At 41.4% G+C, this 25689-nt stretch overlaps 1 protein-coding gene across 2 annotated transcripts in view; it reads left to right on the top strand.

The window, feature by feature from the left end:
• Positions 1–25689, top strand: part of SEL1L (SEL1L adaptor subunit of SYVN1 ubiquitin ligase) — a 36722-nt gene that overhangs the window by 5773 nt on the left and 5260 nt on the right. The window contains exons 2-21 of one of the 2 annotated variants that reach the window (XM_088672611.1): positions 1575–1612; positions 2397–2461; positions 2495–2622; positions 6453–6620; positions 7465–7570; positions 8664–8826; positions 10459–10512; positions 10608–10667; positions 11676–11757; positions 12646–12800; positions 14583–14639; positions 15903–15971; positions 16311–16388; positions 17423–17485; positions 18318–18405; positions 19891–20039; positions 21328–21493; positions 22992–23066; positions 23650–23822; positions 24151–24279. In XM_088672611.1, the coding sequence (XP_088528737.1) occupies positions 1575–1612; positions 2397–2461; positions 2495–2622; positions 6453–6620; positions 7465–7570; positions 8664–8826; positions 10459–10512; positions 10608–10667; positions 11676–11757; positions 12646–12800; positions 14583–14639; positions 15903–15971; positions 16311–16388; positions 17423–17485; positions 18318–18405; positions 19891–20039; positions 21328–21493; positions 22992–23066; positions 23650–23822; positions 24151–24279 (2066 nt within the window). Of the gene's footprint in view, positions 1–1574; positions 1613–2396; positions 2623–6452; positions 6621–7464; positions 7571–8663; positions 8827–10458; positions 10513–10607; positions 10668–11675; positions 11758–12645; positions 12801–14582; positions 14640–15902; positions 15972–16310; positions 16389–17422; positions 17486–18317; positions 18406–19890; positions 20040–21327; positions 21494–22991; positions 23067–23649; positions 23823–24150; positions 24280–25689 lie in introns of both variants that reach the window. The other variant, XM_035107784.3, reaches the window with a different exon arrangement.

The raw sequence follows: 25689 nt of genomic DNA, 5'->3' as shown, positions 1-25689 counted from the left end.
TCTTATACATGGATAGTACATATGCCCATTTTCTAAATTTGGGGTCCCTGAAAGTAGGCGGTGTTTTATACATGGAAAAATATGGTAAATACTAAAAAAAAAATCTAAACAAACTTGACCTGTTTTTCTACTTGCTTTGGAAAGAGCATCTATTTGCTAACAATCAGCAAATAAGTTGTTTGTCTACAACTTAATATAGAGCTTGTTCCTTCAGAGAGATGTTAACATGATGCAATGAGAATGAAACACTGCTTGCTTCACTCTTAAAAGATACACATGAAAATACACTTACCAGTTCTGGTGGTTCAGTGGGTTCCATTTAAAATTATTTGTAACCTGATATTTTTGCTCTTTATATGTCTTCTTAATATTAGTCTGCTTATATGTGGAATTTTAACACATAATCATTTGAGTTTTATAGTTGTAAAGCAAATGAATTTTCAAAGAAAAATAGACCTTGTATCGTCATTGCAGTTCTCAAGCAGGGTTTTTTCCAGTGCAAGCAGAACTACTCATTAAATTTTTTGATGAAATAGTATCTGCTTAGGATTTGCAGTTTCTGCTACTAGGTGACTTCTAATAATGTGGTATGATCACCCCCACCCCGAGCTGTTTCTACATCTCTTCCATGAAGACTCAAAATGACTGGCTTGGCATTAAGTAAAGCAGCAGATTTAACTTTTATTAGTAAGACCAAGTCCTCACTGCTAACCTGCAAGCTTTATGAGAACAGATGACGTAAGATAAAAAAAAAAGTATTTCTTTACACAGCACAGAGCATTTGGTTGTTCACTGTAAGAACAGGATGCTAGACTAGATGGGCTACCAGCCTGATTCAGAAAGCTCATCTTATGTTATCAGTGTCCTTTTTGTGAGCTCTTATATGAAATGCTATTTTTTGGCTGTTCTATGATTAAAGGTAAAGGCACCCCTGACCATTAGGTCCAGGCGTGACCGACTCTGGGGTTGCGGTGTTCATCTCGCTTTATTGGCCAAGGGAGTTGGCGTACAGCTTCCAGGTCATGTGGCCAGCATGACAAAGCCGCTTCTGGCGAACCAGAGCAGCACACGGAAACGCCGTTTACCTTCCCGCTGTAGCGCTAACTACCGTATTTATCTACTTGCACTTTGATGAGCTTTCAAACTGCTGGGTTGACAGGAGCTGGGACTGAGCAACGGGAGCTTACCCTGTCGTGGGGATTCGAACCGCCGACCTTTTGATCAGCAAGCCCTAGGCTCTGTGGTTTAACCCTCAGCGCCACCACTTCTATGATCAGTAGAGCTATAAAATTAAGAGCTTGTCTCTAATACAGTGTATTATTTCTAGAATATATTTTATACATTGCAACTTAAGCTGTGGAGTGACATTTGGGATGGGAGAATAAGTGTTCTGCCACGCTTTTGATGAGAGCATGATTTGTTCAGATATTTTGTTTTTGATATTGTAAAAAGTTACAAATTTAAACAGAGGCTTTATGTGGCTGATACTTTCCAGGGGATTCCTGTTCTGTTCAATCAAATTTAGTTGCCTTCGTTCCATCTAACTTCTCTTAAAGTACTATTTAATTTTGCAGATGAAGAAGGAACTCAAGAGGAGCCCTTTGAATCAAAGGTGAGCACAGAATCTCCGTGTGTGATTCTTGCTGTTGAAAACCAGTATGAATTTTCCACTTACCAACAAGCTCTTAAGAGCATGTACTTAACCTGTCTGGTGACAATTCTTATGTGGAATGTAAAAGGAGCAATAAATATACATACATACATACATACATACATACATACATACATACACACACATACACACAAGTACCTTAGACTATAATTATAATTACTCCTTGACATGGAGCAGAAACAGTAATTTCAACTTGGATTTTTTTTTAAATGGTGGGCACGATCCAGCATTGCATAAATAGACATCCAGTAGTGCAAAGAGTCTTCTTCATTCTGTCTTCCAAAACCCTCCAGATGTCCCTGCTCTAGCAGGTTGGGATACCCTCCAGAGCAGATCTGGGGAGGAGGATGTGCAGTGGTTTGAGGGTGGAGAGGAGAAACCAAAGTCCTTTTGCAAAAGAAAATGGTCATAATCTGATCTCACCCAAAGAAAATTTGGGGCTGGGGTAGGATAGTGTAGTAGGAAATAGATGAGCTGCTGTGAGTAGAGAACAGGTTTACATTTTAAATCAATACACTAGATTCTGAAAGTAAGTCTGAGTGAGTGAACAGGGCACATATTGAAAAGAAGAAGATGCCCAAATCCTTTGACTCTTCGCATGCATTTATTGTATAGCTAAATATGAAAACCCCCAGCTTTGTTTGCATTTATCAAAAATCTTCTGCATATGAGAGGTGATCAGAAGCTTTTATCAACTTAATTCTCCCTGCTGCTCATTCCCTAGACAACCTTGCCTTCTGAGGAACAGGTGAAAGACCATTCAACTGGAACCCATGTGGTAGCAGGTCAGATCTTCATTGACTCTGATGAACCCGAGTCTCACATTGAAGATGGAGAGAGTTTCAGAAGCCAAGAGGAGGAAAAGGAAAGAACTTTGGAGGAACTAAATCCTCTAGAACTGTCATCCCTATTAAATAAGGATTTGGAAGAGGTAGAAACACAAAAAGCAGGTAACCTTGGTTGGTTGTAAGTTTTTTGGGGTTGCCCTGCGCAAGATATAAAGTGAATTAATGACTAAATAAAAAAAATAAGTTTTGGGCTTGTGTTTCCCTGCAAGAATACTCTTTTGCCTGAGCTGTGTAATTGAAGTTTTATAACTTTTCACAAGTTGAATTAAAGAAAATTAAGATTAAACTGGTAAATCTCCTCAAGAACAGTAGGAAATAGTGACTTGTGGTCTCAGCTTTTCACTGGCTTGATGTAGTTTGTTCAGTCCATTAATAGTGACAAGTACTATTCATTGGGTTGCATCGGTTTCAGTGGTAGAAGATCCCATTCTTCTCTTCGAAGTTTGTTTCTATTCATTATAGAACATAAAGCTAGAATAAGTAAGGGAATGGAACTGTGGCATCATAATTGCTAATATTCCCTTTTGATACAGGTTTAAAGTCGTACTGCTTTGTTTAGCTGTGTAGTCAACCCCCTTTCATTCCTTGCATTCACTACAGGGCTACAGAATCGGTTGGTTTAGAATCATAGGCTTGGATGGGTAATCAAGTCCATCCCTCTGTGCACGAATCTCAACTAAAGATCCAGGGTTGCCATATGTCCAGAATTTCCCAGACCTATCCAGAATGCTGCAGTCAGCAGCAGTGTCTGGGCATAAAAAGCTCAACAACTCTCCCTCCTTAACAAACTCCAAGGAAGGAGAGTCCACAGCCTCCCATGGGAATTTGATCTAAACAAAACTGGCAAAAAGAGAATATTCAAATGTTTAAAGACCAGTTGGCATATATGATGATTTGAACTTTAGGGGTAGGAATGGAAGGCTGTTTTTCAGCTTGTTAGTTCATGGTGAGGAAAAGTAAGACTTGTTAACTTTGTACAAAATGTTGATTGAGCCTACTTAAGGAATAAGTCTGCTTTTCATAGCTCAATCCTAGGGCTGCTTTGCACCAGTTCTAGCTTTAATAAGGGGAAGGCTTGTGGCAAGTGGCTTGTGAGTCTGCAGAGCCTCTTTGGTTGCAATCTCTTTATATGAGAATAAAGCCAGCTGAAGATATAAGATTGCACTGTTATGGTCTTAAACATGGAACTGAGTACAAGGCAAGCGAATGTGTATAAAACTCAGAGATTTCCCACCTCTAGAACATTGATCTAGAAGGGCATTGGAGAGGTTTAAGTTTAAAGATATGCAAAAATCTGTTTATTTCCAAAGAACAGTCAACATTGCTGTTTTATCATAGTTAACACATTTCAAAACGAAACACAGCCTATAGCTGGGGTTTCCAAACTAAGGCCCGGGGGCCGGATGTGGCCCAATCGCCTTCTAAATCCGCAGACGGTCCAGGAATCAGCATGATTTTACATGAGTAGAATGCATCTCTGGGTTATTTGTGGGGCCTGTCTGGTAGAATGTGTCCTTTTATTTAAAAAGCATCTCTGGGTTATTTTCAAAATATAGTCTGCCCCCCCCACAAGGTCTGAGGGACAGTGGACCAGCCCCCTGCTGAAAAAGTTTGCTGACCCCTGCTCTACAGTGTCTGTAAATTGATTCATATATGTTGTTGTTGTTGATAATAAGTAGCAGTAATAGTAGTAAAAAAGGTAAAGGACCCCTGTATGGTTAAGTCCAGTCAAAGGTGACTGGGGTGTGGTGCTCATCTCGCTTCAGGCTGAGGGAACCGGCATCCACAGACAGCTTTCTGGGTCATGTGGCCAGCATGACTGAACCGCTTCTGGCGCAATGGAACACCGTGACGAGTGCCAGAGTGCACAGAAACGGTGTTTACCTTCCTGCCATAGTGGTACCGATTTATCTACTTGCACTTTGCACTGGTGTGCTTTTGAACTGCTAGGTTGGCAGAAGCTGGGACAGAGCAACCCCATCGCGCGGATTCGAACCACCGACCTTCCGAACAGCAAGCCCAAGAGGTTCAGTGGTTTAGACCACAGCGTGACCCACTCCCTGGTGGTGGTGGTACTAGTAATAGTAATAGTACTAGTATACACATGAGTCACCATTGTACTTTAACTGGCAAGTGGCTGACAGTTTTTGTCCATTACTGTCAGCTACTCAGTGCAAAGAATGTTAATAAAGCGTATTGAACCTGGAAATCTCCCAGAGGTTGAAACTGCATGTTCCTTTGAAACTTTTAAGTGCAAGCAAAGCAGTAGTCACTAAAGTGTAATGAAACCTTTTTAGATATCTAATTATAACACTCTTGAGAATACATGTGCTTCATGCATGATAAACACAGGACGTGTAGCCTGATTTTCACTTCTCTCCTAATGCCACGTCAGCTATAATCACTGACTTTACGTAACTTTCATACTAGCATTACATCTGAAAACGACTCACAGAAACCTAAAGCTGCACAAATCCAAAGCTGTTTCTCCTTCTGTTAAGAAACTTTGACAATATCCATTGTCACACCAGCAGATGCAACAGGACATTCTCCCTTCCCCGCTACCCCCCATCTGCTCCAGAGGGTCCCCCAGTCCTCTGGAGCAGTAGTTTGGGGGCATACTATAGGGTGGGAGGAGAAGAGAAAGTTGCACAAGTAGAGGTTCCAAATGCCCAGATTTCATTGGATGCTAGGATTGGACAGCCCCCATCTCAGAGGAGAGGTGCAGGGAGCTTCTCTCTTTAAACAAGCACAGTGGTAACTTTCCGGTTTGATGAGCAGATGGCATGGCTGCACCTTTTCCTGGTCCTACCTCCACTTCTGCTCCTTAAATGTGGTAACCATTTCTGCCACCACCCTGGCCCCAAAGGTTTGGCAGGCCTTCCCCTATGTATTTAGCACAGAAAGACCTGTTGAATTCAAGTAGATGTGAGAGAGGTTTCCTCTACAATCAGCTTAATCAAGCCATAGCCTTAAATAATAGGTGTGTCAGTGAGAGTTTCACTTTACAGTGCTTTGTTTCTCCTGGTTATTGAATTCTTCTGAATGTCAAATTGCTTTTCAGCTAGATAATTAATAACAGGAAATATGTACACTGTATGTGAGAGTGTTCAGAGCTGCCTAATGTGTCTGAATCGCTATGCAACAGCAATGAGACATGTTGTAAACAACTTTGCACACATGTGGTCCTTTTGCTGCCAGGCGATAATTACTAATTAGTGAACTACCAGTCTCGTGTGTGATTTCCTGGATTATTGTAATTTCCAGAGCTTCTAACTAATCCTAACTATGTATACTCCTATTGAATTCAGTGGGGCTTATTCCCAGGGAAGTTGGGATAAGATTGCCATACTGAAAATTGATACAGCCATACCTCGGTTTAAGTACACTTCGGTTTGAGTACTTTCAGTTTAAGTACAGTGGTACCTCGACATCCAAATGCCTCGACTTACGAAGTCGGCAAACCCGGAAGTCTTTTTGCCGCGCATGCATTCTGTGCACGCGCAGAAGTGCAAAATCGCACTTCACGCATGTGCAAAATGGATGCTTCTACAACCGAAGGATTTGACTTTGAAGAGCGCTGTGGAATGGATTGCCTTCGTAAGTCGAGGTACCACTGTACTCCGCAGACCCGTCTGGAACGGATTAATCCACTTTCCATTACTTTCAATAGGAAAGTTCCCTTCAGGTTAAGTACAGACTTCCGGAACCAATTGTGTACTTAAACCGAGGTACCACTGTACTTTGATTTAGGTTGCAATCTTATAGACAATTTCTACATTTTGAAAGGAAAATACCAAAAGATGCCACATCTTGTATTTTAACTAAAAAGCTGGGTAAAAACAAACTCTTAGCAGCAGTTGAGCTCCTTCCTTCAAGATATGTTAATAATGCAAGATATGTTGGGTTGTTGTTGCTGTTGCCGTTTTTAGTTTTGACAGCCATTGGAGGAACTGCAGATGGTGAGCCATGCTACTTCCCCTTTCTTTTTCTGGAGAAGGAATACTCGGAATGTACTGCAGATGGAAGGGAGGACGGTAGACTCTGGTGTGCAACAACCTATGACTACAAGGCTGATCAAAAGTGGGGCTTCTGTGAAAGTAAGTATGGCAGCTATCCTAAGAGATTCTATTATTGAGCTGCATGAGATTAAGTCAATGAATAGTGCTGAGACAGAAATTGAATGCCTGTTCTTATAACAATAGGATCTGCTGAAGTTATTTGGGACAGACAAAAAAAAATAAGTGGATTTGGCTCCTCCAAGGTCTGGTGGTAGCCAGTGGCTTAGATAGCTCTAACAGGAGATTATCCAGATTATTTTGGGAACCTCCAGTGTACCCAAGTGTACTTGCAAACAAGATGAGGTCACTGTTGCCTTTTTTGCTTTGTAAATTTCCCTTGATCTAGCTGCTTTCCCACTGTTTTCCCCACACTGGTGGGAAAGTAGTTGGAGAAGGGTGCTTTTTACTTAAGAAAAAGCTGTGGGGACAAAACTTGGAACTGACAGCAGCATGTAGTTTGGTGTTAAGGAACTGTAAATTAACCTTGCTGTTAGAATAAAAGTTGCTCTCGTCACCATGAAGCAGTAAATATATCTTCACATAACAGTTAAATGAAAAAAGTAGAAGTAAGTGTGATTTCTTTTTTTCAAGAGAAGGATACGATTTTCTTTCCAGAGTTCAAGAAGATGCTTGTCACTCTTTTTAACATGACCACCAAACTCTGTGCTAGGTATACTTACGTCTATTTTCAGTTCATGGTTAACTTTGTTTCCTTCTGAGTCTTTCCCCTTTTTGCTTCTGCAAGACAGAAATACAAAGCACAGGAACCCAGTGTGAAATATATAGGTTGTGGAGTTCTGTAACTGCCCAGATAGCTGCCCTGAGAACAGTGTGAGCTAAAGTATTAATTATTCTTTTTTATACTTTTCTTTAAAAAAAAAAGCTGAAGAAGAATCTAATAGGAGAAGACAAATGCAAGAGGCAGAGGATGTTTACCAGACTGGAATGAAAATCCTTAATGAAAGCAGTAAAAAGGCCCAGAAGAAAGAGTGAGTTTCATGTGTGTGAGAGAGAAAGAGAATTAGGCTAGTTTTTAAATTTATAAATGTGACTGGCCAACTTTATTTTATACTGCTAAAATTTTGTTTTCAGTTGCAAGTAGTACATAAAGAGGAATACAGTGGTTTCAAATCCAACTTCATAGAACTGTTGCACTTATGGGGAGCATGTGAAATTTTAAAGAACTGTTGTAGTAAGTTTAACTTGTCTCATCCAAGTATATGAGTAACTGTGATCTTGGATAGGTGGCAAAGAACCCCAAGAAGGATCCATAACCTGGGCACAGCTGCTGAGACGGCTTCTTTCCACATTCTCACCAGACATGCCTTCGATATAGTTGTTTACGGTCTCAACTGGGAGCTTCCATGTGTAGGTCTTCCATGCTAGAACGAAGGAACTGCCTCCATACCCCAAAACTACTTGGGTTCTGGCTATCTAGGAAAGAAGCAAAGAACATTTGTTGTATGATACTGGTTATTTGGATCCTTTCCTTTGTAGGTTTTGGCCTGGTTTTGTTACTGAAACTTCTTTTGTTGCAATGGTGGGTGGTCTGTGCTATGAACTGGACAAAGGGTGTGTTTCTCTGCTGGTTCTGCTGAACCTCTCCATAGCTCTCAGTACCTTCCACTATGGTATTCCAAACTGTGTGTCACAACACATTAGTGTGTTGGCTGCATTGTGTAGGTGTGTCATGTGGACACTCCCCACACTCCTCCCGGGGCTGGAAAGGGGTTAGTTTAACCTCCAGTTTTCCAATAAAACTGAATTGCTGTGTTGCAAAATGATGCGTATCCAAAAAGTGTGCCACCAGCATGAAAAGTTCTGCTCTAGGGGTATCTTACTGTGTTGGGAGAGGAGCACCATTTTATGCCTACCTCTATCTTGCATAGCAAATGGTTCCTGTTCAACTTTGTGCCCTTACAGGATTCTGCAAAATTCTGTCTTGTCCCCATGCTGTTTACTATCAACATGAAATAACTGGTGCTGGGTGGCTGTGGATTTGGAGTTGGAGTTGGGTGTCATCACTTTGCAGATGATACTTACTTACTTACTTACTTACTTACTTACTTCTTTTTCTTTAAGAGCATATCAGTATCTTATGAGAGCAGCTGACATGAATCATACGAAAGCAATGGAAAAAGTGTCTTATGCCATGTTGTTTGGGGACTACTTGAAGCAAAACGTTCGGTCAGCTAAAGAACTCTTTGAGAAACTGACTGAAGAAGGGTCTCCTAAGGGGCAAACAGTATGTATACCTTAAAGTGTCCTTCTTTGTTAAGCAGTGTATGAACGTTTGTAAAATTGTATATGACTAGCGTTGAGTGGTTTGTTCTAAGGGGTGTGCATTTCCTCTTCTCGTTGGCAGCCCTCCTTGTATGCAACCTGCCAAAAGGAATGATCAACCGGTTTTGCTGTCACTGTTTCTGTGTTATAAGGCCTCATATACCTCCAGGGCACCTATGGCTGATGTAAAGTTCACCTGCTCGTCTGGTGTTACCTAAAATAGTTTGCTCATATCAAAGCACATGATCAGCTATCCACATAGATCGTGCTCAGTTGCTCTGAGAGGTATGGCAGCAGTTCTCAGGGTCAGCCAAGCAGGACAGGTGGTTTCAGTAAGCACTACATCTGCATCATGTTCATACCATATCTAAAGATCTTCATGGACTTTAGCTAGGTTTTTTTCCTCTTCAGAAAGGAAAAATGAGGTTGTTCAAGTGATGCAGAATTACTTGTCTAAATTATTCTTTTTCCTTAACGGCATATTTATTACTGAGATTAATAAAACCTGACTTTCCATTCCATTTTAATCTCTCAACAAGCATAGCACACCTTTTAAAGGTAAAGGTGCCCCTGACCATCAGGTCCAGTCGTGTCCGACTCTGGGGTTGCAGCGCTCATCTCGCTCTATAGGCCGAGGGAGCCGACGTTTGTCCGCAGACAGCTTCCAGGTCATGTGGCCAGCATGACAAAGCTGCTTCTGGTGAACCAGAGCAGCGCACGAAAACGCTGTTTACCTTCCCGCCGGAGCGGTACCTATTTATCTACTTGCACTTTGATGTGCTTTCAAACTGCTAGGTGGGCAGGAGCTGGGACCGAGCAACGGGAGCTCACCCTGTTGCAGGGATTCGAACCGCTGACCTTCTGATCAGCAAGCCCTAGACTCTGTGGTTTAACCCACAGCGCCACCTAGGTCCCTTAGCACACCTTTTAGTATCCACCTAATCTTCATGGAGTTGGAGCCAAAATAAAATCCCGTGTGTAGCTTTTCTGTTGTGGTTGGTGGGGCAGCGGGGTTAGCCCATCGAGGAACATAAAGGTTGCATTGTTGTTAGGTTTTCCTCCTCTTCTCGCTGCAAGCCTATTTTTAGATTGGCTCACAAACAAACCAACTCTAAGGGTAGTAATCTCCATAATAAACTTTTAGCCTGTGTACCATACTATGTTGCTTTCAAATTTAAGATTCAGGTGTTCCTTCCCTGTGCTGAAAATGTTCTGCCTGGTTACTGTTATGAAATGCCTAGTTTGCTGACACTAACATAAACATGTTATATGGACAATATTTCAAATCCTTTTACTTACAAAGCTACGTACTGTTGCAAAAATCCATAATTTCCGAAAGAGTAGTTGTGTAAGTTTCTTGCAACACCTTAAAGATTAAATAAGAAATAAAAAACCTCGTGACTCACTCAAGCCAGATAAGCAACCCTTGCATTGCACCTGAAAGGTCAGGTATATTGCATGGATATAATCCTGCTATCTGCATACTTTGTATTAACAATAAATATATAAGCACAGAAACCTTGTAAAGCAGGTTGTAATGGTAGTTAAACCAGTCCTGAAATTGCCACTTGTGAACTGTGTTCTTCCATTTCAGGCCCTTGGATTTCTCTATGCCTCTGGCCTTGGTGTTAATTCCAGCCAAGCAAAGGTATGGCAATTTTACTGATGTTTCCCCAATTTTTATCCTGATGAATATGCCAGTAAAAATAGTGTAATTAACCAGCCTCTGCTTTTTTTCTGTAGGCACTAGTTTTTTACACTTTTGGTGCCCTTGGAGGAAATTTGATAGCACATATGATTCTGGTAAGTCCATTTGTCATCTAACACACGAGTAAAACCTGCAGTGTATCATACAGTGGGACCTCGGTTTAAGTACACAACTGGTTCCGGAAGTCTGTACTTAACCAGAAGCGTACTTAACCTGAAGCGAACTTTCCCATTGAAAGTAATGGAAAGTGGATTAATCCGTTCCAGACGGGTCCGCGGAGTACTTAAACTGAAAGTACTCAAACCGAGGCGTACTTAAACCGAGGTATGACTATTACCAAAAGGAAAGCCTATTCCAATATCTAAAAGTACAAGGTGTTCTGTTCTGAAACATTCATTTTATTTTTATGGCTTGGTCTGTTTTTAAGTGCAACATTTCCATGTTTAAACCAAATAAAAAAAATCCTTCCAGTAGCACCTTAGAGACCAACTAAGTTTGTCATTGGTATGAGCTCTCGTGTGCATGCACACTTCTTCAGATACACCGAAACAGAAGTCACCAGACCCTTAATATATAATAGTGAGAGGGTGGGGAGGGGTAGTACTCAGAAGGGAGTGTGTGAGACCGCTTGCAACACAGGCAGCCTTTTGTACCCAGTTGTCTACACAAATGTGTTAACTTTCCTCACGTTTTTTGGGTTTTTTTAATGAGACATTCTTGCACGTGGTAGATTTTGGTCACATATGTAGGACCAGAAAGACACACACAAAAAAATGGTTTTCAGTCGGTTCTCATAAGCCATAGCTGCAAACTCTTATAAAGGAAAACAACTGTGTGGATGCCTTTTAAGAAAGCCTTCCATGTTCAAAAGTGCCAGAATTATAACTGTGTTCATAGTTTTTCATGAAAACAAAATCTGAACCTAGGACATTGAATATGATTGTCTTTCACCTTTTCTCTCTGTCACCATCTGCTTGAAATAAATTCAGTTATAAAACAGCAAGATCCATTTTTATTTTATTTGTGTAGTATTCCCAAATTGTGATGGATTTTTTTTGTCTTCTTAATAATAAGTTGGAATAACAAAAGTGGCTTCTTTCTAGGGCTACCGGTACTGGGCTGGGATAGGAGTCCTTCAAAGTTGTGAATCTGCTCTCACACATTACCGTCTAGTAGCCAATCATGGTATGTGTATGTTTGTTTAGACGTCTACCTGTATATTTCCCATTAATTAAAATGTCCACTCTGAACTGTTTGCTTGTCAAGGTAGATGTCAGTATGTGAAAGTATGGCTATCTTTTTCTGTTCTTTAGTGTGCCTTGAACAGAAATAAGATTAGCCTCTTAACATAAAGTAAGGTTGGTACAACAGCCATTATGCATTTTTAGCAGGACCGGCCCATTCTGCTTCTCCATCTGAGGTGGAACTGAAATGTGCTGCTCCTCTCTGCTTTGCCTGCCCCACCACTGCCAGCAGAAGTGATGGACCAGGCAGGATGCTGCCTCTTGCGTTTCCACTGCCTGAGGTGGCTACTTCACCCTGCCTCATGAGTGTGCCGGCTCTGATTTTTAGGTTGAATCTGCACTGTGGCAAAAGCATAGAATACTTTTTGTAGCTCAATCTAGTTTTAAGAGATTCCGTCTTTACTGTCAACAATATCATACTGATTTAGGTTTCATTTCAGATTTATTGCCTATTTCTAACACACAAGGTATGGTTCTGTTACAGTTTTCTGTTTAATCTCTTGCAACCCATGCTCAGTAACTCCTCGTCCTCTTATAATGCTTTTGTATATTTTTGAAGGCAAGTGCACACATTTGGTTTTTTAAGATGTATGTGCAAGGGGTGTTAAGTTTGTGCATAAAAATGTGCAAATGTGTGCCGCTGAGGTACACTTATTAGAACACACAGAGAGGAAGTTGCAGCCAGCCATTTGATTCTGCACTTGGTGGCAAGTGTGCTACTGTGTGCAGTGCTGAACAGTTCTGAATCTGACTGGAATGGCTCCTCTCTGTTTCTTTTGAGCAATTGTATTTGAGTAACTGCTAACCGGGGTTCTTGTTCTCTCTCTAGTGGCTAGTGACATCTCTCTAACAGGAGGCACAGTGGTGCAGAGAATTCGTCTTCCAGATGAAGTAGAAAACCCAGGAATGGCAAGTGGGATGCTAGAGGAAGATTTAATACAATATTACCAATTCCTAGCTGAAAAAGGAGACGTTCAAGCGCAGGTATGGTTAGATAAAATGGGAAATGGTTGTTCTTGGAGAATGGTATAACAACAACATATAAGTAAAGAGCTAGAAAGCTCTAGGCCACACGTCAATGTCAGTGACTTCATGATAAGATCACTGCCAAGTGCTCTATGTGGAGCTTCCCTTGTTCTTAATCTGGAAGCTGCACTTGGCACAGTTGCTGACATGAATGAGACCCTCTCCTCATATAACCCCCCTGCTCGAAGGACTGCACTGATTGCCTGTTTGATGATGGGCCAAATTCATGGTGTTACTATTGGTATATAGATGCCTTAATGGCTTGGGACCAGTTTTCTTGGGGGTTGTCTTGCCCCATAAGTGCCCACTCAACCTCTTTGATCTGCAGAACTGGCAGCATTACAGGTTCCACACAATATTTGTTCTGCATTATAAGAAATTGTTCTTTTATTACTTTGGCAGCACTTTGGAACTCCCTGCTTATTGACATCAGACAGATGCCTTCACTATATTCTTTGTGGTGCCTGCTTAAAATGCCTGTCCAGACATACGGAAAATACATGTGTTTTATTTCTTTTCAGCTGCTGTCGATTTTAATCGTTGTTTTTTAATATCTTTAAATACTCTTTCAGCAACAATGTTAAAGTTTTATTTCATATTTTTTTAACCGTTTGCAGGTAGGTGGGGTAGGTGAGAAAGATTGTATCATAGCAACTAAACTGGGGATATGAGTCTGTGATCCTCCTCCACATATTGTTGGACTCCAACTCCAATCAGCCCCAGCAAACGTGGGCAGTGGTCACAGATGATGGGAGCTGTAGTCCAGCAACACTGGGAGGATCATAGGTTCCCTAGCCATGAACCAAACAGTTTGGCTGTGGCATTGTGAGCACATGGGGGCTTTAGGGAGGAATGCATGACCTCTAAAGGTAGTGGAACAGAGACTCTTGTGGTCTCCTTCACTTTTTCAAAATGTGAGTGACAGTCAAATTTAATTAATCATGAATGCATCCATTCAGCAGCACACCTGTGCTCTGTGCAGCACACTTCACAGTTCGACAGATTTGTCTGTCTTCAGCACGTTCAGTGGCCTTTTCTTGAGGGATGTTTCTTAAGCAGGAACTGCCCATCCAGGAGGTTCTTGTTGTCCAGAGTTCACTGTGAAATTCACAATTGACCGAATTTTTGTCAGGTACATCGTGACACAGCATTAACTGAACAACTTTGTATCTGAAAAACAACCAGACATAATACTGCACTCATAACCTGACGACATCCAACTTGCAACCAGCATTAGAATCCTTTTTTCTAAAACACATAAGTTTTCAAGTCATAGGTGTGTTCCAACACAAATGTCATGTCTAGGCAAAACTGCTTCATCTTAAGTGTGTGTTTGCCCATCTCTGCTCTACAACATTCAGTCTGCAGCCCTAAGACCACACATGGCCCTCAGCCTAATTTCAAAGGCTCTCTGCAAGTGATCAGTTCGGAGTTCTGATGAGCTTGCTGGGGGAGGAAGAGAGGGAGAGAATGAGACGGTCTGCCTCCTTTTGACTCAGGGCCCCATCCATTGCTGAGACTTGGTCCCTGACAGATTACCCCTGAGCAAACATGTCCCTCAACAGAAAGGTGGCCCACCCCTATTTTAATGTATCAGTAATTTATTGCTGCTTGCTGGCATCAGGTTATTGTGTTTAATGAAGCAGGACAATCACCTCCTAAAAGTATTTCCTTTCCCTTATTGCAATATGTTTTGCTCATTCTACAATATACATGACAAGTTTTCAATTAATGTTCTAGGTTGGACTTGGGCAGTTGCATCTGCATGGTGGAAGAGGTGTAGAACAAAATCATCAGGTATGGTTCATTTGCTGTTTTGGAAATGCAGTGAATGGTTCATAGAGTCTTAGTTGGAAGGGTCATCTAGTCCAACGTCCTGCAGTGCGGTTCCCCATCCAATTTCAAACTATACTGGTCCCTGCTTAGCTTTGCCAATGTGCTGGCAGTTTTATTGCGGCACCATTAGTAATCAGTTAACAATCAATTTTAGTTGTACATTAATTGCTTTGTAATAGTATTATTATTGATTGATTGATTGATTGAATTTATATACCGCCCTATACCTTGAGGTCTCAGGGCGGTTCATATAAAAAGTAACTGAGTGCATATAAACTGGGCTGAAACTGGAATACAATATGTATAGCACAGCAGCTATCTGTTCTGTTGCTGTGTTATGACGGTTTGATAATAAGCACTAAAGGTTAAACTGCTATATTGCATTAAATGTGACACTGCCTTGAAAGATAATTTGGAACTTACAGCTAGTGCAGAATGCTGCAGGTTGGATGCTAACTGGGACAAGAAGGTTTGAACATGTAACACTGGTTCCTGGCCTAACTTCATTGACTGCCAATTTGTTTTCAGCCTCAATTAAAAGTTGTGGTTTTGAGGCTCTGAACCTCCTTTCCCCATATAAACTTGCCCTGACCCTGATATCATCATTGGAGGTCCTTCTCTGAGCACAACCCCCAAAGATCTTCTGGAAAGTGACAACAACAACAAACAACAACAACAACATTTTTTTATTTATACCCTGCCCATCTGACTGGGCTTCCCCAGCCACTCGGGGCGGCTTCCAACAAAATATTAAAATACAATGGTCTGTTAAACATTAAAAGCTTCCCTAAAAACAGATGTTTTTCTCTTGAGAGAATAGGCGATTTTTGTACAGTAGTAGCTTTTCCTACTTTTGTAATGTTTTCCCAAGGGAGGCCTGCCTGGCTCCAATTCTTCCATCATTATGGCACCAGGAAAAACTGTTTTCATTTTCCTGAGCACTTGGGCAGCACCAATAATTGGGTACTTTTACCCCAGTTAGGTTTATGTATTCTTTACCGTATCATCATGTTTTATTCTTGTAAATTGATTCAGGACATTATGTAAACAGTTTATGAATTCAGTTAACTTGCTCACTTGGCTGAGTAAGCAGTGAAGCTGGTTGTTATTACTGCCAAGTTTTCAAGATTTCCAGGTCAAACAACACAGCAAAGAGCACATTTAACTGAGTTCTGGAATTATATAGCAATAGTTATGGATGTTTTCTCTCATTCCATTCTCTAGCGAGCTTTTGAATACTTCAATCAAGCAGCTACTGCTGGTAACTCCCATGCTATGGCATTTTTGGGAAAGGTAAGACACACAGTACGTTTGGGAAGTTATTCTGGGTTGTCACTGAAATCAACTGGCTAACTGCTGTAAAAAAATAATAATAATCTAAAAGGGAACCTGGGTGCTTAAGATGGGCCTTTGGTCTAATTCAGCAGGGCTACTCTTGTGTTACATCTCCCCCACCCCAAAAAGTTATTCCTTTAAGTGTTTTAGGACTTTAGTTAGTTGGGCAGCAATGTTTCTGCTTTAGTTAGAGCGGAAGTTACATTAAAGTGTACTAAAGTTTCATTATGCATGAAAGAGTCTCTCCGCCCATGTCTCTTTTACTAAATAATCTTCAGTTACATTTTGTTCTTCCAGATGTATTCAGAAGGAAGTGATATTGTACCTCAAAGCAATGAGACGGCTCTTCAGTACTTCAAGAAAGCTGCTGATATGGTATGCTTCTACTAAATGGGCATTTTAATTTTCATAGTTGTCATAAAAGTACAGTGTTTGAGGTCCTAGTCAATAAGGCGCATGACGCCATGTGCTGACGGTACATATGCCCCCAAACTGTCTTCAGAATTATTTATAAAATCATTTTTGGACGTTGTCAGAGGCAGTTTACAGAAAAAGAAAGACAATACAAAATGGATAGTGGCAGTCATATAATCAATAACCTAAGACAGAGAGCAGTTTAAAACAGGCATGTCAAACCTGCGGCCCTCCAGATGTTTTGGCCTACAACTCCCATGATCCCCAGCTAGCAGGACCAGTGGTTGGGGAAGATGGGAATTGTAGTCCAAAACATCTGGAGGGCCGCAGGTTTGACATGCCTGGTTTAAAACAAATAGAACACCAACAGGACCAGTGGTCAGGGATGATGGGAACTGTAGTCCCAAAACAGCTGGAGGGCCAAGTTAAGCCATGCCTGCCGTATAAAATAGATGGTGGCAAGGGCCTTATTTAAGAGTGGTCTGAAAAAAGAAGAGTTTTTAAGGCCCATTTAAAAATGGGCAGCTCTGTAAAGAGGGAGTTGCATAATTCTGTCTGTCATCACAGAAAAGGTTCTGTTTCTCGTGCCCCAGCTTAACTGCAGGTACATGAACTTAGATCTTAATGCCTGCATAGGTTTGTACAGGTGTAGGCAGTCCTTCAGATAATAAGTTCTCAAACCAGTTGGAACTTTGAAGGTCAAAATCAGCACTTTGATAAAACAGTTCATTCCTTTTCACATGCCTTCAGCCCAAGAATTATACCTTCATCACTGCCTGAAGGTATCAAGTGTCTGACATCAAATTTGTCCTAGCTTTCGGTGGAATCAATAATTTTACAGAGTACATACGATAGGCTTGAACTTGCCATTGTGGTGCTTTTCTGAAGGCCTAAAAACATGTGTTCTTTTATTCTTGTGAATGTTAGAAATACATGGTGAAGTTCTAGATTCAAACTTGTAATTGCATTCCAATTTATTCCCTTTCATTTTTTAGGGCAATCCAGTAGGGCAGAGTGGCCTAGGGATGGCTTATCTGTACGGAAGAGGTGTTCCAGTGGTAAGTCTGCCTGGCACTTTAATGTGGCAGTGCTAATCTTCTAGGAAAGAGCCGTTGCCTTGTAAAATTAAAGCCTTTTGTATTTATATAGTGCTATCGCTCTGTGTGGTGCTTTAGGGTGCAAGAGTGCAGGGCTTGGAGACCATAATTTGACCCAGGGGGTGAAGAGGAGGAAAGGCGGAGGTAAACAGGGGAAAAACATGTATTTCAGTTACACGTAGTCATTAATTACACTAGGGCATTGGAGGAGTGGGGTTGGACTGTTCTGTGTGACAGTGCTAGATGACAGAAGGTCCTAGTTGGGGATGTGTTGGGAACCAAGGAGAGAGAGGGCTGTCCCATAAATCACAAGGAATCCCATTTAATCACAAGGAAAGGGAGATCCTGCTGGAGTTGAGAGTAGACAGGAAGCCCACGTAGGGTAACTTGAGGTTGCCTGGTCTCAAGTTCAATATAGCTTTCCCCTTCTAGTATCAATATCTGTCTGCCGTGATATATCAATTGCCCATTATCCACACTTTCCAGAATTTTTTTGTTCTGACCGACTTTCCACGCTGGACAAATGGGTCTTTACCACAAGTTTCCACTTGTTAGGGTTTTAGTCTTGTTTTGAATGTATTTGTTGTTGCGTTTTTAACTGTTTTAATTATATTGTGTGGAAATCGCCTTGAGATGCTGGCTTAGACGGCAATTAATAAATTAACTGTAATAATAATATAATGCAGTAATAGTTGTAAAAGTGTCTGGTGAAACTTTCAAAGTGAAGTAGAACTTCAACAATCCTGATTATCTTTGTATTTGTCTGATTATGATTGTCTTTGTCTTCTTGCAGAATTATGAGCTAGCCTTGAAGTATTTCCAGAAGGCAGCAGAACAGGGATGGGTAGATGGGCAGCTTCAGCTGGGCTCCATGTATTACAGTGAGTGACTTTAAGCCTATGTTCAGTATCTACAGCTTGGGGACTGCAGTACTAGTTGGTGACCAAGAGGTGGCAGTTGCACTCAAAAAATAATAGTGCAGTAATTGGTTGGGTTTTTAAGAGTAAAAAATACTTGCTATGTAATTTTTCATATACTTCATGAGGCATAGGCCAAAAGCAGTAGACATACAATGTACGTAATAAGTACCCTCCCTGGTGGCATCAGATTGTATTTGTATTGTATTTGGTCATTTGAACAGATATCCTTCTTGTTGAAGCCATTTCAAAGAACAGACTTGAGTACTTTCTCTTTTCTGTGAACACTAGGAAAGTAAATATTATGTTATTGAGTAGGACTGGGGGTGGGTGGAGAGACAGAGAAAGAAATACTGCTGCACTCAGCATGTAAAACGCTGGAATTTGTTACCAGGCAATGTAGTGATGGCCACCACCTTGAATGGCTTTAATAAGCATTTGGACAAATTCAAAACTTAAGAAGATCACCATGGGGGAAGGGGGGGGCAGAAAAAAGCTCAACAATTTTAAGTTCAACATTTTTTGTTGAGCCACTGATTGTCTGGATTTTCACTTTGTGAAATATGGCAACCCTTATTTTAGGGATGTACAAAGCCTTGACATTTTGTGTTATGGCAGTATAGAAATAGTTTTATAAATGCGTACAATACACAAATGCATAAAATGATGGCTGTGTACGGTCTTCAGTGCCAGAGGCAGTATGCCTTGGAATACCAGTTGCTGGGAATCCTGAGCAGGGATAGTCTTATCGCACTCATGTTTTGCTTGTGTGCTTCCTGTAGGTATCTGTGGCCACTGTGACTAATTTGCCTAGGGTCTAATTGGTCTAATTCGCCAGGGCTCACGTTCTTGTTATGGGTTTATTCAAGGTTTTTGTTTTGTTTTGTTTTTTGCAAATTGGGAATCCTATCACACTTTGAATAAAGACTGGAGGCAGTGTATGTGTGTTGCTTATTTTAAAGATTGCAGACCTGCTTATCAAGAAGTAGGCCTTGTTGAACTTGATAGAACTCTGGCGTGAAATGTTTTTTAGATTGGACTGTGTGTTGAATTGTCCACCTTGGTTAATTAAGTGAAAGGCGAGATAAAACTTCTACAAAGAATCATAGAATAGTAGAGTAGGAAGGGATCTCAACTAAAGCATCCATGGCAGATGGCAAGACAAACATTTGCAGCAGTATACAGTAATCAGTACAATCCTTGTAAGAAACTCACTACTTTTAATACCCAGGAGGCCTAATACTTAATGCTCTTTCAGAATGGAATATGCTTTCCCGATAAACAGTTAATATTTACTAGTGTTGTATATTTAAATGTTACTTTTTCCACTTTACTATCATTTAGCTTTTGTACTTTTGGATTTATGGGGAGAACGCTGGCAAGCCAAGTGGCATCATTTCAATCCTTCTAGCTGCCCCTAATCCTGTATTGTCACTTCTCTATTTGCAGATGGAATTGGAGTCCAAAGAGACTATAAGCAAGCCTATAAGTATTTTAACTTGGCTTCTCAAGGAGGGCATATTCTGGCCTTCTATAACTTGGCACAAATGCATGCCACTGGCACTGGTGTCATGCGCTCCTGTCATACAGCTGTGGAGGTAAGCATTAACTTCCTTCCTTTGCAGACTTACAGGCAAGGCCTTAGCAAAGTCGTTGGAGGTACAATCAAGCAGCAGTCTTTGCTCATGGGGTTGAATTTGCTTTAAGTGTTCTGACTGCTCTGGGTGGGATTCAGCTAATGAGTTCCATCAGCAGAAGCCCACTTCCATTTGCACGGTGGGGCTTCTCTCCCTCACATGCCCTCTGAAATTGTCTCTGAGAACCCCCAGAACAGCATCCAGAGGATGGAAAGAGGGAGACGTTCATTTGGCAGCTTATAATGCTTGTGCTGATGGAGCAATCCACATAGAGGGATGTTGAATTCCTCCCTCTTTGTTAGATCTGTACTCTTCTCGGTGCATGCTAAAAACAGTTTTATTTATATAGTCTACCCATATCCATTGAACATTGGTGTGTATTTTAACCTGTTTTTAGTTTATTGCTGATTTAAATTATTTGGATGTTTTAAATGGTTTTTTAAAAACGTTTTAACGATAATTTTACAGGTTTTTTCCTCTTTGTAAACCGCTTTGAGGGTTTTTTCACAATTAAGTGGTGTCTAAATTTTATGAAATAAATACATGCATCTTATTTCAGTTACGTAGTTTTAAGACCATGTTTGGGTCACTAATGTGCAGGTTTGAAAAGCTTCAAAGTAAATAAAGTGGAAAGACTTTTAATTCCAGTGTACTCAATTAAATATTTTTAGCAGATAGCTGGTCTTTGAAAAATGAAATCTATTCTTCGTCTGAGTTGCACAATATTGTCCTTAAATTTCAGTCCACTATAAAAACACAAACACTTTTCAAGTTAAATACTTTCCACTAGAATATAATATAAATTCAGGTGAATGCTTCTAAGTCTAACTAGAGAGCAACAAAATATGGTTATATAAATCTGAAGTCTTTAAAGCTGGGATGGGGAATTTGTTACCTTCCAGATGCTGTTTGGCTCCAGTTTCCATCAGTCCCAACCAACATGGCCAATGGTCAGGGAAGATGAAATTTGTCATCCAACAACATCTGGAAGGCTGCATGTTCCCCATCCCTGCTTTAAAATAAACTTGGCAGATAATTTGTACAACAGGTGAATTCCTGAATGAATTTTTATGTAGTGTTTGCCGCTTGTTTCCCTGCTGAGTGGCTGTGCACCCTGGTCCTTTTATGCCTTGATGCCCTCTGAATCACACAAATGAAGGGTCTGCAGGAATACCTGTTTGTGTCTCCTCAATGTATTTTAAGTGGTTAGCTTAAAAAATTACAGCTATCTTGTATCTGTTCTCTGCAGCTGTTTAAGAACGTATGTGAGCGAGGCCGTTGGTCTGAGAAGCTTATGACTGCCTACAATAGCTATAAAGATGGTGATACAAATTCTGCTGTTGTTCAATATCTGCTGCTGGCGGAACAAGGCTATGAGGTTGCACAAAGCAATGCTGCCTTCATTCTTGATCAAAGTAAGGGATTGGACTACATCTTGTATATATTACTGGCTTGATGCTGATTAGCTCTGCCATGCTTTTTAACATCCAAGGTGGCTTCATATGTAATGATACGCTTCTGGGGTTAGAAATAACCGACCTGAAACAGCAAGCTTCTTGACAAATCATGAGTTATAACTTAAACAGAATAATATATATGTTCCATTATGAATAAAATCATAGAATGCTATAGTAAAAGTGTCCCTTCATTCCCCCAAATGCCTGTCCAAACTGAGACCTTCCACACTTAGTGCAAATGGGATGCTGCCCCACTAAGCTTAGCCAACTTCCCACCTGCTTGCCTTCTTCCTTACGTCCCATCCAGGGAGCTTCCTTCTCCTTAATCTCAGTGAGGATGGGGACAAACCTAGAATGAGTTAACTCTGCCTGCCTTTGGCTCTGATTCTACCTACTGTTGGCCCCTCTCTGCCTTCCACCCTACTAGTTTCATTGGGCACCAACCATTGGGCTTGCACTTCTTCAGAGATTTCCAGGAAATCAATATTTTGCATGTGAAGCAGTCACAATGCACAGATTTCACATGCTCTTGCTTGTTGAAACTTAATGAATGAGTGCTTTTGAAAAGATGATCTGTGTTAATCTTGGGCAACGTAGTGGGATTGTTGGGCTTTTTAGGTAATCGCTGAAGTACGTAACTGTTTAAATTGACCCATTATCATGCCACTCTTAAGCAAGCTTCCTATTGAAAACTAGTATAGGCACCGTGTGTGTTCTGTCCCCATAGCATTCTATCCCAGGGTTTTTGCGACTCTAAATTTAAAGTAAACTACAGGCCAAATTATCAGTTATGGAGAGAATTCTTCTCCCACTGGACCATAATTGCAGTTTTGGGAGGAGGGGAAGAAACAGAACTAATATATATTATTTTTAGAATAGGACCAGGGCTTGCTGTTTTTCAGCATTTTCCAGGTCAGTAAGGAAACACTGGGAAACCTCCTCTCCAACAAGGGAGGGTAGGCGTTCTTGCTGCCTTTGGATATTTGAGGGTTTTCAAGCCTTGCTCTTACGGGATTGCTTCCGAAGAGAAGATTTCATGAGCGGAAACATTATTTTTAAACATGTTGTTTCCCAGGCTGTTAGATGCAGGATGGCATCTTGCGCAGGGAACACAGGGGCAGAAAATCAGCCCCATAAAGGAAAGTTTAAAACACAAACCCACCATCTATGCTTGCTGATGTGCAAGGGCCTAGTGTAACCTCCTGATTTTGGTAGGCTCTTGCCACCAACCACCGTGACCATCAGGGTCTGGCAGACTAGATGCAGGCAAGGGGTGGTGACTGTGTGGTGTGAATGACAGAAATCATTTGGTTAACTTTGTGCAGCAGAGCTAGGAGGCTGTGCCCACCCCTACTCACATTATATCATCAGCCTGAATCATGCGGGTACTTAATCCTTTGGAAATTCAATATGACTTGTGTGTTTAATTCTCCCAACATTTATTCTAACTCCTCAGAAGAGGCCAGCATAATAGAAGAGAATGAGACTTATCCCAGAGCCTTACTGCACTGGAATAGAGCAGCCTCCCAAGGTGAGTCATAGCTCAAATTCCCTGGTTCCTCGGCCATAGCACACATGAGGAGTCCTTGTGGCAGTTTCCTGATCGGACTGGTAAAGGGAAGGGAAGATCCCTATTGCTGCTGTGTCTGGAAGCAGATCATGAATAGGTTAAAGTCTTGCTTTGTGCCACCTGAATCCTCTCTTTCCTGCAGCCACATTTCTCTGACTATTGCAAAATACAGTCAGATCTAAGAAATCTTGCATATTACAGAGCTGAGCTGATACTGGGTCTGCTTTTGCCATGTCAGTGCACTTGACTTATTGTGCAGTAGCTGCTATAATAAGCCTAGATCCCAAACTTTGTAATTTCTGAAATGAAATTTCTGAAGGCTGCCATATTCTCAGGGTGCATTTGCATAATAGGGCACACATGTTCAACTAAATACTTCAGAATCAAATTCTGTCCATAGTGCCAGAAAATATTGTGGTGGAATGAAATTCCCTGTACAATTGGTTATTGGTCTGGGACACAAACCTGCAATCCCTGACAAACTGAAAGAAATGTGCCATAAAGCCCACTCTTCTCTTCATCGTGGTTGTTCTTTTGCTGATAGGTTACACTGTTGCTCGACTGAAACTTGGCGATTACCATTTCTATGGCTTTGGAACTGAAGTTGATTACGAAACAGCATTTATTCACTACCGACTGGCAACGGAGCAGCAGCACAGTGCCCAAGCTATGTTCAACCTGGGCTATATGCATGAGAAAGGACTTGGTATCAAGCAGGTGAGCCACCTTGGGAGACATGGTCATTGTGAAATTTGTTACAGCAAAATTTCCATTACGGTCAGTTGTAAGAATCTCTTGCCATCTACTGTAGGCATTTGTACATAATGCACTGGGCAGCAGGTGGGGAAGGGAGGAATCCCTCTTTGCAATCTGACTAAATGGAGACAAGGTCACCATTAATGAAAGTGCCTTGCATATTTATTATGCAAAATATTGGGGGGGGGGAAATATCAGCTTCCTGCTGTTATTTAGAAGTTGGCACCAACAAGTTCAAGTTAATTGCTTTTGTTGTCCACAAATATATTTAATTTTATGTGTTTTGTAGGATATTCACCTTGCAAAACGCTTCTATGACATGGCAGCTGATGCCAGTCCAGATGCTCAAGTTCCAGTCTTCCTTGCGCTCTGCAAACTAGGAATCATTTATGCCTTCCAGTATGTACAAGAAACCAATGTAAGTAATGCAGAGCTTTTACAGGAAAAGAATGATACTGAAGGTACTTTGATGGTGGTACATTCCTAGTCACAATTACCTCTCTTCCCCTTCTTCTGCGTGACTGGCTTGAGGTATAGCTGTATAATAGGAAACAGCTTTAAGGTGCAGGAACACTTTGCCTATAGATAGAACAGTTTCTGGCAGTGTGAAAATTTCTGGTTGGAGGTCAATGTTTGTCCTTGGCTTCTGTCCCACTTCACATGTAAAAGTGTTTCCTTGTCACACTTGCTCCCATTCAGCTAGTGAAGTAGACTATACCCAAAATTGAGGGACGTGGGTGGCGCTGTGGTCTAAACCACTGAGCCTCTTGGGCTTGCTGATCAGAAGGTCAGCGGTTCAAATCTATGCGATGGGGTGAGCTCCTGTTGCTCTGTCCCAGCTCCTGCCAACCTAGCAGTTCGAAAGCACACCAGATAAATAGGTACCACTGTGGTGGGAAGGTAAACGGTGTTCCCATGCTCTCTGGTTTCCATCACGATTTTCTGTTGCTCCGGAAGCAGTTTAGTCATGCTGGCCACTTGACCCAGAAAGCTGTCTGTGAACAAACAGCGACTCCCTCGGCCTGAAAGCGAGATGAGCGCCGCAACCCCATAGTCACCTTTGACTGGACTTAACCGTCTACCTTTGTTTACCCAAAATTGACCCACTGCCCCTATTGCAATGCCTGACATCCTCGTGTTACCCTGATTGACTGAGTTTTTAGGTAGTAATCCAGACGGTTCATGTTTTCACATGACCCTTATTCATCATTATACTAGAGACTCCTTTGAAATCATTGGATGTTATGCTGCAGGAGTAGCCAACATGGTGCTGGTGGAAAATCCACAAATGAAGCATGGAGGCAGTTTCCATCCCATGCTGTCCCTTCCCCCCACAGCCTCCAGAACTGGTATTCATTGCCAAAACTCCTCTGACAAGGGAGACTTCATTAAGCCATCATTGCTAATATCCAGCTATCTAAGGGATCCTTAGGCTGTGAAACCATCAAGCTGGGTGCGGGGAGAAAGAGTCTGAACCTATGCAGGTCAGGGTTATGACTCCTTTTTCTTGCTTCTTTCAACTGGTCGTACTCCCATTGGATAGGGACTCTTAACTTGGCCTGTTTTCAGGAAAGCCCTGGGGCACTTCATTTTTGTCCCTTAGAAATGGGCCTTCACATTTCTCTTGCCCTCTGCTACAGTCAATTGGGGTTTAATTGTGAAGCAGTAAGCTGCAGGAACGCCAAGCTGAAGCTGTGCACCCATCCCACCACCTTTCAGACTGATCCCTTTATATTCCTGTTGAGGAAGAGTGGGAGAGAAGTGTTCCCCTGGGTGTTGCAGAGCTGGTAGCCAGTGAGCAGGTATAAAATTTAACTTGAGTTAAAAA

This window comes from Zootoca vivipara, chromosome 1 (assembly GCF_965207765.1).
Source record: "Zootoca vivipara chromosome 1, rZooViv2.hap1.1, whole genome shotgun sequence".
Lineage (NCBI taxonomy): Eukaryota > Metazoa > Chordata > Lepidosauria > Squamata > Lacertidae > Zootoca > Zootoca vivipara.
The sequence above is the reverse complement of the archived record's forward strand: the minus strand, read 5'-3'. Positions and strand labels throughout refer to the sequence as shown.